Source organism: Saccopteryx leptura, chromosome 1, assembly GCF_036850995.1.
Source record: "Saccopteryx leptura isolate mSacLep1 chromosome 1, mSacLep1_pri_phased_curated, whole genome shotgun sequence".
NCBI classification, from domain to species: Eukaryota; Metazoa; Chordata; class Mammalia; order Chiroptera; family Emballonuridae; genus Saccopteryx; species Saccopteryx leptura.
In genome coordinates this window covers 268,642,956-268,658,294 of record NC_089503.1, presented here as the reverse complement: position 1 = coordinate 268,658,294, position 15,339 = coordinate 268,642,956, and the positions used below count along the sequence as shown (strand labels likewise).

At 49.7% G+C, this 15,339-nt stretch overlaps 1 protein-coding gene across 1 annotated transcript in view; it reads right to left on the bottom strand.

Annotated features, from left to right (window-relative positions):
* FBN3 (fibrillin 3) overlaps positions 1–15,339 on the bottom strand; it is a 58,353-nt gene that overhangs the window by 26,819 nt on the left and 16,195 nt on the right. The window contains 25 exon segments of the mRNA XM_066360234.1: positions 57–206; positions 571–758; positions 3,293–3,378; positions 4,753–4,886; positions 4,889–4,927; positions 5,298–5,420; positions 6,084–6,122; positions 6,125–6,205; positions 6,287–6,302; positions 6,304–6,416; positions 6,850–6,972; positions 7,098–7,160; positions 7,163–7,219; positions 9,089–9,205; positions 10,111–10,211; positions 10,213–10,249; positions 10,398–10,520; positions 10,700–10,773; positions 10,775–10,823; positions 11,576–11,701; positions 12,041–12,169; positions 12,522–12,570; positions 12,573–12,655; positions 12,750–12,991; positions 15,121–15,328. Coding sequence (XP_066216331.1) covers positions 57–206; positions 571–758; positions 3,293–3,378; positions 4,753–4,886; positions 4,889–4,927; positions 5,298–5,420; positions 6,084–6,122; positions 6,125–6,205; positions 6,287–6,302; positions 6,304–6,416; positions 6,850–6,972; positions 7,098–7,160; positions 7,163–7,219; positions 9,089–9,205; positions 10,111–10,211; positions 10,213–10,249; positions 10,398–10,520; positions 10,700–10,773; positions 10,775–10,823; positions 11,576–11,701; positions 12,041–12,169; positions 12,522–12,570; positions 12,573–12,655; positions 12,750–12,991; positions 15,121–15,328 — 2,550 coding nt within the window.

Sequence of the window (15,339 nt, the reverse complement as noted above, 5' to 3'; positions counted from 1 at the left end):
AAACCAAAACAAAAAAAACCACCAAGCTGGAAAGAAGGTAGTGGAGGGGCACTCACAGTTGCCAGGGGTAGGGCAGGCCTGGCAGGGTTTATTTCAGGCCCAGCCAATGTTGTAGGAGCAGCAGCATATCTTCTGGGTCACATTAAAAGCCAGCTTATTCCAATATGTGCCGTTATAATGCTGGAAGCAGAAGCTCTTTGTCATGTCTGCAGCTGCGCTGGATAAAAGAGTGTAGGTAAGACACCAGAGCCAGAAGAGAGAGAACAGAGACAGATAGGAACTCATTCACAAATCCACTTGGAAATTAGTGGCTTGAAATCTCCACCACAGTACACTGAAGGGGCCATTCCCATTTCCACCTTTGTTGGGCAGTGCACAGTTTGGACAACCATTCATGGCATCGCTGGACCCCTAAGCCTGGCAGCCTTGCTCACTGCTGCATCCTAGCACCTCCAATACACTCATCCTCCCTCTCTCTCCTCCCCACTTTTCCAAGGCTTGGAGACATTCCTCCCACATCCCAGAACCGCCTCCAAGATGCCCACTTTCCCCTCACATCACATTGTGTACCCATGCAGTTGTGGCCATCATCAACTTGCAGGTACTCCAAAGGGCACACACACATAGAGTCCCCCAGGGTGTTGTAGCAGGTACCGGGGCCACAGATGTCTGAGTGTGCAAAGCATTCGTTGATGTCAGCGGAGTAGGGAGGGGCAGCGTCCAGGAATGGTCTGTCTGGATAACCTCCCACACCAGGTCTGCTGGAGCCACGACATTATCAGTTTGCATTTTGTATCAAGGTTAGCTTAAAACACAGACATTTTAGTGATGTGGAAAAATACGACATGGTGTTAAGTGACAAAAAAGTTAACTATGATCCCACTACTATTAAGAAAAAATGGCCCTGACTGGTTAGGTCAGTTGATTAAGAGTGTTGTCCAGAAACAACAGGGTTGTGGGTTCCATCCCCAGTCAGGGCACACATGGGAAGCAACCAAAGAATGCACGACTGAGTGGATCAACAGATGAATGCTTTCCTTTCCCCACTTTCTCTCTCCCCTTCTCTCTCTGTCTCTCTAAAAATTAATTTAAAAAAATTAAGTCCAGTAGCTCAGTTGGTTGGAGTATTGTCCTGGAGTGTGGAGGTTGCTGGTTCGATTCCCTGGTCGGGGCATGTACAGATGCAGCTTCATGTTACTGACTCTATCTCTCCCTGCCTTTCTCTCTCAAAAAGGAAAGAAAGAAAGAAAGAAGAAAGAAAGAAAGAAAGAAAGAAAGAAAGAAAGAAAGAAAGAAAGAAGAAAGAAAGAAATTACATGAGCCCATGAGTTAATTATATTATCACCTAATGTGATGTGACAGGAAGCAAGAGTCTCATGTATAAAGTAATCTTGTGTCAAAAAACAGTAGAAATAGAGCCACTTTAAAATGGAGCCAGAACTGCCATCCCAAAGGAACTGCTTAGCATGTCTTAGCCTCAAACCTTTGCATGTTAAAATGGCAAAACAGCCTTTGGATGAGGCATAAAGCAACCTCCTGTCCCAAAGAACTGTTTGCAAGGATAATAAGAAAGCAGATAATGATGACTACTGAAAATTAAAAACATTTTTTACAGCCCTGGCCCAGTAGTAGCTCAATTGGTTAGAGTATCATCCAGATACATCAAGGTTGCAGGTTTGATCCCTGATCAGGGCACATATAAGAATCAACCAATGAATGCATAAATAAATGGAAAAAAATTAATGTTACTCTCTCTCTCCCTCTCTAAAATCAATTAAAAAAAAAAGCATTGTTCAGAATTAAGGTCACTATGTTAGCTTATCTGTAACCAATAGAAATGCTTTCTTTCTACTGATTTAATTGTTCCCCTTCCTTTCTCATAAAAACCTCTCATTTTTGTCTCCTAATTGGAACACTGATTGGGCTTCTGATTGGTATTCTATCCTGATAACCTATTCTTTTTTTATCTTTTTTTTTTTTTTTTTTTGTATTTTTCTGAAGCTGGAAACGGGGAGAGACAGTCAGACAGACTCCCGCATGCGCCCGATCCACCCGGCACGCCCACCAGGGGCGACGCTCTGCCCACCAGGGGGCGATGCTCAGCCCCTCTGGGGCGTCGCTCTGCCGCGACCAGAGCCACTCCAGCACCTGGGGCAGAGGCCAAGGAGCCATCCCCAGCGCCCAGGCCATCTTTGCTCCAATGGAGCCTTGGCTGTGGGAGAGGAAGAGAGACACAGAGAGGAAGGAGAGGGGGAGGGGTGGAGAAGCAGATGGGCGCTTCTCCTATGTGCCCTGGCCGGGAATTGAACCCAGGCCCCCCCGCACGCCAGGCCGACGCTCTACCGCTGAGCCAACCGGCCAGGGCCTTCTTTTTTTAAATCTTGAGTAAATGCTTGTTTCCTCTCACTTTGGAAATAAACGTAAGAACTAAAACTACAAAACCCTTAGGGGTAAATCTTAAAGACCTTCTCTTTAGTAAAGGGTTCTTAGATACGACTTCATAACAACACAAGCTAAAAAAAGAAAAACAAAAATAAACACAAGCCAGATAAATTGGACTTCATCAAAATTAAAATCTGCATGCATCAAAAGACATCACAAAATAGGAGAAACTATTTGCAAATCATATTTCCAACAAAAGTCTTGTATCCAGAACACATAAAAAACACCTATCTAGGGGACCATATCCAAACTCTTTTGGGTCAATGTCACCCTAAACTCATCCCCTTTTCCTTCATCTGATCATTCATCCATCCACTCATCACATGGACTTCTTGATGAACTTCTCCAATCTCCTCATGCCCTGTGCATAGGAGGATGCGTGCATGCATGGATCAGTGGGTGGGTGGATAGATCTGAAAAGTAGTGAATGAATGAATAAACAAATGGGTCAATGGATGATAAGATGGATGAGTAAATGGATGGGTAGATGAGGAGATAGGTGAGCAAATGAATGAATGGATGAATGACTAGGGAAGTGCAGGGGTAACTATGTGAGTGAATGTATGTATATGTATGTATGGACGTACAGAAGGAAAAAGGAAGGATGAGCGATGCATGGGGAATAGATGGATAGGTGAATATGGATGGGTTAACTGGTAAAAAAAGAGATGGACAAAAGAGAAGACAAAAAATTAACCACAAACTAAAAACAGTTTGGTCTCACTTCTGGGCCCCAGGCAAGAGGAGCTGCCCCTCCCCATGCGTGTGTGTGCACACGCGCGCACACACAAATGCCCACCTCTGCTCTGGTGGCAGTGATGAGAGAAAAGTCCATCAGTAGGTGCATGACAAATACTCTGCCAAGATCTCACCTTCCAGAATGACAGTGATGGGGTTGGACTGGAAGCCCTTGCCCCCTGGGCATAAGGTTCTGTACTCAGCTGTAAGAGAAACAGGCTATTGTTAGGGACTGAGGGGCAGGACACTTTGGCAAAGCCCACGGACAGGAGGACCCTTAAGAGGACTTAAGAGTATGTCCTGTCGCCTGACCAGGTGGTGGCGCAGTGGATAGAGCGTCGGACTGGGATGCGGAAGGACCCAGGTTCGAGACCCCAAGGTCACCAGCTTGAGCGCGGGCTCATCTGGCTTGAGCAAAGAGCTCACCAGTTTGGACCCAAGGTCGCTGGTTCCAGCAGGGGGCTACTCTGTCTGCTGAAGGCCCACGGTCAAGGCACATGTGAGAAAGCAATCAATGAACAACTAAGAAGTCCCAACGAGAAACTGATGATTGATGCTTCTCATCTCTCTCTGTCCCTGTCTATCTCTGCCTCTGTAAAAAAATAAAAATAAAATAAAAAAGTATGTCCTGTCATTCCTTTACCACACCAACTACATCTTTTACCTCCTCTCAGGGCTAGAAGACTTTGGCTAATCCTGGGAGATCCAGTATCTGTGTGTGTAAACGTGTTAATATTCAACATAGGAGCAGATGGATTATGTGGTAGCAGCTGGGGGTGAGAAGGGAGGATTCCTCCTGATCTAAAATCAGACTTTAGTGTAATCTGAAGTTTCTGCCACAAAGAAAGACCCTGGACATATTCTCTCTCTCTCTCTCTCTCTCTCTCTCTCTCTCTCTCTCTCTCTCTCACACACACACACACACACACACCTCTGAATAGGTGGATAGGTGGACAGGTGCCTCTTTATTTCACCCTGGAAGCCTTTGCACATTCTGTTCCCTGCTCTTCATGTATTGCATATCCTTCTCTTCATTCTTCCTAGAAAATTTCTACTCATCCTTCACAACCTCCTTTAAGCTTCCTGCCTTGAGAAGCCTTCTCTTACCTCCTTCTTCTCTCGGGCTTTGTTCTGAGCCATCACTGTACCTCAAGCTGACCTTACAATGGCTCTACTTTCGGTTCAGGGGCCCCTGGCTTATCAGTGAGAGACACTGTACAGCCACTGTTGTTTATCCTTTCCTGGGTCCCTAGCCCCAGGGAATCCCAACACAGAGGAACCCTCCATATTGGAAGTGGTAGCCAGGCAGTCAATGTTTGTCGACTGACTGAGCGAGTGACTGAATATAAACATACAGAGAAGAATTTGCAGAAAGGGATGGCAGAAAAGACACCTTGGAGAGAGGCCCAGCTAATGAACTGTTGAGAATACATTGTGTGACTCAAGGAGAGCCTTTCCCTTTCTGGTTCTTAGTGTCCCTCCCTAAGCAGAGAGGACCCCCTTAGCCCTGGGGAGGCCCAGACCAGAGCTATGTTTCTGTGGCTCAGGCCATAGTGCTTGCCTGTCTCCTACCCTTTGGGACTCATTGGTGTTGGCTGTAAGACATAGTTCACAGAGGTTGCCCCAGGCCTGTCCCAGCAAGCAACAGCAGGATGCTCGGATGACGCCAATCCCAATCTCAGCACTGCAGGAAATGCCACTGTCCCTTGATAGTGCGTATCAAGAAAACAGCTTCCAACCCAGGTGTCTGAATAGGCAGAAGGGATAGTTAGCAAGTGCAAAGGAGAAATGGGGTGTGTATGTGTGTGTGTGTGTGTGTTTCACCTGTGTGTGTGACTGTGTGTGCATGCATGCACGTATATGTCAGATGGTGTTTCTGAATAAAAAAATATCATGCAGAGGCCAGGCAAGGAAGGGGTGGGTGTGTGCGCATGTGGTCTAGAGCAGAAGTCTCTATTTCAACAAGCAACAGGGATGATCATTCTGGCCAAGGGCCAGTAAGGTCCTATTTTCCAGGTGCAGGTAGGTTTGAACAGATTAACAGGCCAGGTGACCAGATTGTAGTTCCCCCAGCTATGGGACCCCAGAACTGCAGCTGAAGCCAAGTACGTACTCACCCACACAGCCCACCCTGCTGGGGTTCAGCTCAAAATCCTGGGAGCAGCTGCAGAGGTAGCTGCCAGGGGTGTTGATGCACAGGCCATTGAGGCAGTTCACCGGGTCTCCACACTCATTGACATCTATGGAGTGCAGGCACCATCAGCAGGAAGCCCTCACTCAGCGCACATCCTTCCCACCAACCTCCCAGGAAACTGAAGTCCTGGAGGCCAAGCTGTGAGCCATGTCCTCCCCTGGGAAGAAAGCCAAGAAAATAGCAAGCTTGGGGTCTGCCCTGCCTTGTAACCAAGCTTTGGCAGAGTACAACCCATGGGCCAAATCCAGCCCTCTGCTTGTTTGTGTAAATAAAGTTTTATTGGTAAACCGCCACACACATTCCATTGCTTGTCAGTTTTCAAACTACAACAGCAGAGTGGAACAGCTGTGAAAGAGACCATATGGCCTACAGAACCAAAAATATTTTACTATCTGGCTCTTCACTGAAAATTTATGCCAACCCCATTTTAAATACAGTTAGGAGACCAGTTGGACAGCTTGGTGGAGGGAGCACGTCTTCATTCATTCATTCACTGCATTTATTCAGGGGATGACAGACGATAATGAAAGTTAATGGGAACAGGGGTCAATCAGATAAGGCCTACCGCAGGAGAGGATGTTCTAGAACAGATCTGAGGGCAGCGAGAGAGCGAGCCATGCTCCCCCAACCTCACTCCTGCATCTACCCGCCCTTAGCTCCGCTGGCCCCACACCTGGCCCCACACCTGGCCCCACACCTGGCCCCACACCTGTGCAGTCATGGCCACCGCAGTCCAGTTCATAGCCCTATCACAGACACAGCGGAACATTCCAGGCAGGTTCTCACAGCTCCCAAACACACAGATGTTCCCCAGGACACGCTCATCCATATCTGCAGGGGTCTCAGGTCAGCCTGCCCTGACTTCAGGGACCTGCCTGCTCTGTCCCCACCCGCCACGGTCCCAGGCCTCACCCTGGCAGGCACGGAAATTGGTCCTCTGTGGGGCTGAAGCCCATCTCACATTCGCAGCGGTACCCGCTGGGGGTATTAAGGCCCTGCCCATTCTCACAGAGGTCCACATCCTCCACACATTCATCCCTGTTTGAGTGGCCCCAAGAGGCAGAAGGTTGAGAGCCAACAGGCAAGGACCCACACAGAGTGAGGAGATGGCCCTGGTCACTCGAACCCTTCACTGTCACCTGAGGTTCCAGTAGCATTGGGAACTCGGACCCCAACTGGGTGGGCCAGGGAGCAAGTGCATAGGGGACTGGTCACTGGGAAATAAGCAGGTGTTTCTGCTCCCCACATCCAGAAGATTTCATGCATTCAGAGCCCAGGGAGGAAGACTGCCCTAGGTGACTGGGTTGGGCCTTTAGCTCCACTGACTGGAAACACATTCTCTTCAACACTCACTGAGTCATAGGTAGGTCAGCGTGAGTCAGGAAAGCAACTGACCATGGTGGCCACCTCAGAATCCAGCCCCCATGGCTGCCCCCTCAGTCCCCTCCTGCCTTCCCACCCTTTCCAGATCACACCTTCACAGGAGAAGCCATCCCCAGCGAAACCCAAGTGGCAGGCACAGCGGCAGGAGACAGGGGCATTGAGGCAGTCAGCACTCGGGCTACCCTGGTGTTCTTGGAAGGTGCATTCATCCAGGTCTGTAGGACATGGGAGCCAGAGCCCCACGGATGTGTGCATTAGGGGGTTGCAGGAGGCAGTCCCTCCTGTCTTGGCCCTGACCAGCCCTCAGGGGCACCCCTGAGCCCTGCCCCCAGGCACTCACCATGGCATCTGAAGCCATCCCCTACCCAGCCTGGCTGGCACCTGCAGAGAAACTCCTGAGGAGCTTGAGGCAGGAGGCGTGGCCATCACAGCTGTGTCCTCCACATTCACATTCATCCACATCTGAGAGGAGAGGAACACAGTTACAGGAGGGGTAAGATCAGTAGAGGGGAAAAGGGCACAGTACCCCTGCAAGGCCTGGGCCTTGTAGAAATAGGGCTTCTGGTACAGTAATAGAGGGAAGAGTAGGACCCCTTAGAACAGGGCTGACTAGCTATGTCCCTACCATTCCAGGAGTGTCCCCCTTCACCCAGAGCCAAGAGGAAAACCTCATGATGTAATAGGCATGAGTATCAGCAGACCTTAGAAATAATTGAAGATGGCAGCATGAGAGACTAAGGTAGACATTAAGTGTAACTTAAACCTAAAACTAATATAATATTGTACATCAACTGTAATTGAAAATTAAACTTTTTAAAAAAGACTTAACTGACCTAATGCACACGTACCCTCTGTAAAGCAAGATGTCCTTCCAAACCAGCAATTCTACATCACTTCTATAGTCTGCAACCCTAACACACCACCTAAGTGAGCTACTGCTCTTCCCACTGCCTCCCATTTTTACTCACGTAAATGTATTTTAAAAGAATATTTTATGTCAACACTAAGTCTCTTAAGAAGTCATGAATTTGCTTTGGCCAGTTGGCTCAGTAGTAGAGTGTTGGCCCAAATGTGGATGTTATTGGTTTGATTCCCAGTCAAGGCACACAGGAGAAGTGACCATCTACTTCTCCTCCCCTCCCCCTCTCTCTTCTCTCTCTCTCTCTCTCTCTCTTCCCTTCCTGTATCCTGCAGCCATGGCTTGAATGGTTTGAGCAAGTTGGCCCCCAGTGCTGAGGATAGCTCCACAGCCTCGCCTTAGGTGCTAAAATTGTTCGATTGCCAAGCAATGGAGCAGTGGCTCCAGATGGGCAGAACATCACTCAATAGGGGGTTTGCCGGGTGGATCCTGGTCAGTGTACATACAAGAGTCTGTTTCTCTGCCTTCCTGCTTCTCACTTTAAAAAAAAGTCATGGGTTTGATGCTCCGTCACATAACGTTTGACTCTAGCTTGTGTTAAAATAATTGAATAATTGTAACAGGTAGACCCTGGGTGCCTCCAAAAGATGTTTATGTCCTAACTTCTGGAACCTGGGAATGGGAGCTCATTTAGAAATAGGGTCTTTGTAGATATGACTAATGATGTCATCCTGAATTACAGCAAGCCCAATGACTGATATCCCTTAAAAGGAGGGAAATTTAGAGACAGATTCATTTACAAACCAGTTGACACAAATGACTGATGGCCACCACTAGAAGCCAGGAGAGAGGCATGGGACAGATTCTCCCTCTCAGCCCCTAAGAAGAAACCAATCCTGCCAACACCTTGATTTCAGACTCTGGGTTCCAGAAATGTTGTCCTAGATAGAGAATAAATTCCAGTGGTTCTCATCCACCAGGTTTGCGGTAATTGGTCCCGGCATCTACAAAGCCAAACATTCAGTGTTGAAATGCTGCAGTGTTGGTCCCTGTATCACTGAAAACCATCAGGTTACGTGCTTTGAGGAGGGTTGCTGTCAGAGGCGGACTTAACAGCACGCACACCAGGCATGCGCCCTGGGCCCCAACTTCTGAAGGGCCCCACAAAACCCCAACTATTCTAATTTAAGAGGCCCAATATTTTCTTCTGCACCCTGGGTCTCAACCGACCTTAATTCACCTGTGGTTGCTGTGGACAGTTTAGGGCTCCCTCCACTGAGCTGTTTGTTAAGGGGAGCCCCAGGGGCACTGGATTGGGTTCCTGTTCTTCTGCTTGTACATGAGCTCCATGAGAGGAAATCTGGAAGAATGAAGTCTGTCACGCTCTGCCTTGAAGGACAGGGCAGACTCCCGCAACCCCTGAACTGGCCTCTCAGAGCCCCGTCCATCTGCACTGCTGACCACCAGCTCACCAAAGCAGCCCGTGTTCCCCTTCCTGATGACATAGCTCAGCTGGCAGTGGCAGACAAAGGAACTCTTTGTGTTCTCACAGTCCCCATGGAGACAGATGTGGGGGTTCAGGTCACACTCTGAAGGATAAATGGAGAAGCAGGTGAGCATGGAGCAGATGTACCAGCACTGCTGAGGGCCTTGCCATACAGATACCCTGCATTAAGCTTCCCTTTGCCCATCTCCAGGAGTGAGGGGCTCCCACTGTTTCCACAATCAGGGTTCCTGTTTGTACATGTATTTCCAAAAGGACATGCACATCCTGCACATCCACATACAAACACACCACACCCAAATACACTTAGAGAGCACGAGTTAAGCAAAGCCAACAAGATTTGCTCCCACAGGCTTTTTCAGAGGCTCAATGCCAACGTAGATCTGCAAGAAAGATATGAAGTAGGCAGCACTCCCTAAATTTCTTTGGTTTCCAAGGTCCTTTTCTTTCGTGTCTCCTAAAGATTCCTCCTGCGATCTGGAACTCTTTGAGTTGCACTGGGGCTGGGCACATCTTCTTAGCAGGCATTTACAAATTTTATTCCTGAAAACTCCCCACTTGACCTTCAGCTCTATCCTGGTTGGGCACCCAAAACACATCATTCCCCAGCTAGTGACCTACAGCCAGGAGAAAATAGTGACTGTGGCCCAAACAGCCCAGGGTCTCCACACAGGACTCAGAGAACACAGTTCTGAGTATCCTTCCATCTTGCTCACCATCTTCTGCATAAAACCCCTCAGTCAGTGGCAATTGTAAAATCTGGCTCTTGGAACAAGGTGCAAGCCTCTCTGATATGCATTGGGTGTACAGTAAGTGTTCAACAAGCATACTTCAAAGGAACAAGGTTTAAAGGGCTCTGCTCTTCTGAATGATGTCTGCGAGCTGTGGCGCTGGCTCAGGGCACTGAGGGCCACGAGCAGACTGCCACACACTGTTAGAAAGCCTGCTCCATACATGTGACAGGGACGGGACCTGGTCTGTCTCGTCCACCTCACAGTCCCAGCTCCCCACTAACACATGTCCTCACGTCCAGCATGGCCATGAAGCCTTTGGAGCACAAACAACGGTGGCCTCCTGGCACACTGGTCGCCATCACAGATGTCCAGGTTCTCTGCACACTCGTCCACGTCTGGGGCAGCAGGATAGGGACCGGGCTATAGGCAGGCAAGGATGAAGGGGGAGCTCCAGAGACCCTTCCACGGGTCAGCAGCCTTGTCTAGCTGGTTTTGCCCTGGCTTCTCCATCCCAGCCAGCGAGAGAGGGCTGCACCCACCCACCCGCACATGCCCTCCCATCGGGCATCAATGAGTAGCCATGTCCACAGCCGCACTGGTAGCTACCCTCAGTGTTAATGCAGCGCATGGCACACCCACTGTTCCCAGTGAGGCATTTGTTGATGTCTGCAAGGAGCAAGGCAGAAGGGGAGAGGCGGGGTGGAGGGAGAGGGTCAAATATGGGCTGATTTTGTGGCTGGAGCTGAGGTCGGGAGGTTGAGCTTGGGACCAGGGGCCAGCACGGTGATGTTCACATGTGGCAGGTCAATGCATTCTTTTTTTTTTTTAGGTCAATGCATTCTTACCCGTGCAGCCCTGGTGGTCAGGTGAGCTCTGGAAGCCAGCATGGCAGGAGTACTGGAAGGTGCCAACGATATTGACACTGGCCATGGGGACACAGGCTATCATGCAGGGAGCATTCATAGATGTCTATTGGGGTAGCACATGGCTAGCTGCGACCCAGCATGCACAAGTGGGCGAGGGGCCCTCTCTGCACCTGTGTGACCCTGAGACACTCAGACACACATGAATGTGATGAGCTCATACTACAAGCATCCACATACCATGGTGCAAGTCCACACACCCAGATACACACTCAAATCCTCTTGTACCTCACAAGACACAAACACACCCTCACATATTCACACACTCACCCTCAGTAGCTACAGACACATTCACGCAGGCTCACACACAAATACAATCACCCTCTATAGACACACATGTACACAACCAGATACATACATCCACATGCATACTCAAACCTCACACACATACTTGCCTTTGTGTAACGCACTGAGATACACGCATGTAGACTCAAAACCACTCTTGCATGCATTCACATACAAACACACAATCACTTGTATTGACATGTTCACATATACACAGACACATTTGCAAGGTCACACACTCACAAAGACGCACTCTCATCTCACACCCACTGAGCCACACTCCACACACATATATTGATCCATACTTGCATGCTTGCTTTTCCACGTTCACATTCTCAGACATACACACAAATATCCATCCCACTATATCATGCATGCAGGCATGCAGACATGTACTGACACACATGTGCAAATTCAGACATAAATACACACTCAGAGATACACACACTCCCAATGTCTCACTCATACCACTCACACTTGCTCCTCAACTTGCACACGTGGCTGCACACTCACCCTCGCAGGCAGTAGTGCCCTTGGCTATCAGCACGTGGGGGGGGCACTGACAGGCATAGCTCCCATCCATGTTGGTGCATGTGCCTCCCCAGCACAGCAGCGGGTCCCGTGCACATTTGTCCACATCTGGACCCATGGAAGGAGATAGCAAGTGTGACGATGTGGACATGGGAGGGCGTGATGTGGCTCTCAAAGTTTCTCCCTGCAGCACCCCCAGCCCCATCTCCCCAGCTGAAGCCAGGAGAGCCTGAGGGTTTGGGGCACTGATGACCAAAGTTGTGGGGCTTGAGCTGGGAAAAGCAGCGATGTCAGGAGGGGTAGGGAAGCTGAAATTCTCAAGAAATCAAGGCCTGTGGCTGACACTCCCAGACGCTCTACTTGCACCCATCACAGCAGTGTCCCCACCATCCTTCTGCTTAACCCTGAACCCTGCAGGCATCATCCTGCCCAGGGGCTGCCACCTACCCATGCAACTCTTCATCAACATTAAGCCACTTTTATAGCCATGGAAACGGTCACCCTGGAAGCTGCCCGGAGTGTGGACGCAGGTGCCATGGTCGCATAGGTCAGGGAAGATGCGGCACTCATCAATGTCTTAGAAGAGAAGGCTGAGGCTGGACCTCTGTATCTATGGACACACAAGGCAACCCAGGAACCCCAAGCCACCGAACCAAACTGAGCGGGCAACAGACGGTGCTGTGACTTCACGTCAGATGCGGGCAGGAATTTCTGCCCACCCAGGAGGCCCCTAGAGATCACTTTTCCAGTTTCTTGTTTAATAGTCAAGGTCTCTGAGGCCCAGAGAGGATGGTGACCTGCACTGGGTCACACAGCAGTCAAGCAGGCATGGAGAAAGGTACCTAAATACACATGCCTTGATCCCACGTCCAATTTGTGGCCCCTCTTCCTGCAGGTGCCCCCCAGTAGGCAGAGGTGGGCAAAGAACCTGTGCAGTTCCTTTCCTGGGCGTCCAGGGTAAAGCCCCGCCCCCTCTCACGCAGGACCAGAGGAAGCTGCCCACAGTGTTGCGGCGAGTGCTGTGTGCACAGAGGCCGAGGAAGGCTTCTCACTTGTTCACATCTGTGATGCGGAAGCACTGAGTACTGTGGAACTGCCCAGCACACAGCTCAGTGCCAGGCCTTTGCCCGTGGTGTACCCTCCAGGCTCCACACACCTTTATAGAAGGGCTGGCTTGACAGGAAGTCTCTGATGGCAAAGCCCAGTCCCCGGAGACACAGGCTAGTGAAGGTCAGGGACTCAGGCTTGGGGCACGCCTTACGTGTGGTGCTCCGTGCGGCCCCCAAGGAGCAGCAGCAGATATCCATCCAGTAATTGCCGGGCAGGACAGCCGCACAGTCATCCTCATCCCAGCACAGAAAACACAGCTCCAAGCGCACATCTGCGTGAGAGACAGGCCTGCCACACTGTACCCACTGCTATACGGGAGGTACAGCTTCATTCAGCAGCACAGGTCTGAAACCTCCTCTCCCTGACAGCAACAGAAACAGTGAGAATGAAAGGGGTAACCGCTCACACTAACAGTGTCATCCAACAGTTTTTACAGTTACATTTTAATAACAATAACTCCCACCACTAGGATGCTTGCTATTGGACACTGTTCTAAACTCATCTATCCATTGAATCCTCAAATAACACCAGTTAAAATAGTGGTCCTCAACCTTTTTTGGGCCACGGACCAGTTTAATGTCAGAAAATATTTTCACGGACCGGCCTTTAGGGTGGGACGGATAAATGTATCACGTGACCGAGACAAGAGTCAAGAGTCTTAGACAGATGTAACAGGGAATCTGGTCATTTTTAAAAAATAAAACATCGTTCAGACTTAAATATAAATAAAATGAAAATAATGTAAGTTATTTATTCTCTCTGCGGACCGGTACCAAATGGCCCACGGACCGGTACCAGTCCACGGCCCGGGAACCACTGAGTTAAAATATTATGTCTATTGTACAAGCAAGAAAATTGAGACAGCCCTGGCCGGTTGGCTCAGTGGTAGAGTGTTGGCCTGGCATGCAGGAGTCCCGGGTTCGATTCCCGGCCAGGGCACACACAGGAGAAGCGCTCATCTGCTTCTCCACCCCTCCCCCTCTCCTTTCTCTCTGTCTCTCTCTTCCTCTCCCGCAGCCAAGGCACCATTGGAGCAAAGTTGGCCCGGGCGCTGAGGATGGCTCTATGGCCTCTGCCTCAGGCGCTGGAATGGCTCTGGTTGCAACAGAGCAATGCTCCAGATGGGCAGAACACCGCCCCCTGGTGGGCATGCCGGGTGGATCCCGGTTGGGCGCATGCGGGAGTCTGGCTGACTGCCTCCCCGTTTCCAACTTCAGAAAAAAGAAAACTGAGATAGAGAGAGTTAGGCAGCTTATCTGAGACCACACAATTAATAAAAGTTAGAGACAGATTCAAACCAGGCCACTTGGCTCTAGAAGGTAGTGTATTTCATCTGCAAAACTCCCAGAATAATCTGACAGTGGAAAAGCCTTCCTCAACGCCACACACAACACAAGTGTCTAAGACAGGGGCTAGCTAACATGGCCCTGGAGGCTGCCCATAGGTTTTTGTAAATAAAGGATTTTGGCACACAGTCTCATCTATTTGTTTCCATTCTGTCTGCAGCTGCCTTTGGGCCATCCCACAGCACTGAAACAGTTGCAACAGAGACTGTGTAGCCCACAAAGCTGAATATGTTCGCTCTCCCGCTCTTTCTGGAAAAAGTCTGTTGACTCCTGGTCTAGGATGACTTTTCTCTCTTTATAAAAGAAACATACATTTAAGTGGGCCAATTTGAGTTTGAGCACTGTTATAGAATTTCTAGAAAGTAACCCAGAAGTGCTGCAACTTACACAGAGATTTTCAAGTTTTTTTGTACCCAGTGCCTTGGTCTGGGGCTGATGATTACACCTGACCAGATGACCCCATTTTACCAGGCCCTGAATTCAGCATAGGGTCCCCTTATTTCTCTTTACTCAGTTACTTTCTTCCCTTGTACATTTTGGGGCCCAATGAACAGACCTGCTGCAAAACCTGAGACCCAGGAGAGGAGGAAATCACAGTTGAGAAGGGTTGGCTGGGCCCCAAGATGCTGACGAGGCTACTAATGGGTTGATGGGACTACGGGAGGAAAAACTGTGGAACTCAGAGCTCTATCTGCTGCCTAACAGATGGCTGTGGCCAAGAAATGTCCAGCTGAAAGTGTCGACAGGGGCAAAGGTAAGAAATTCTCAACCAGGGGACAACTATCTCGGAGCCTTTGAAACCGAGGGGGATGAGTGTGCCCCTGGCTGCTGTGGGTGCCTCATGCTCACACCTCCATGTCAACCTTATCTGGTTAAGAGAAAAAATAAACAAGCTGCAGATATCATTTCACAGGTTTTTACTTTTTGCAATGAGCGTCATTAAAGGGACAGAAGTGAATCCCCTCAAATAAACGTCCTCTGAGATGTGAACAAGAGGGGTCTCCAGTGACTGGGGGTGGAAACAATGAAGAAAGGGTAGGTGGTCCTAAACAGGGATGCTCACAGACTCACCCACACAGCCGACCTGTGGCGTCCAACGTCAGGCCCTCGGGACATTCCCAGTGGAAGGAGCCAGCAGTGTTTTGGCAGTGCCCATTGGGACAGACCCCAGGAAAGACCACATACTCATTCACATCCGAGCAAGACAAGCAGGGATGAGAGGAGAGGGCTGGAGGCTCCCAGGAGCTGCTCTCCTGGGGCTCAGGACCCCCAAGTTGCCCTTGAAAGTGA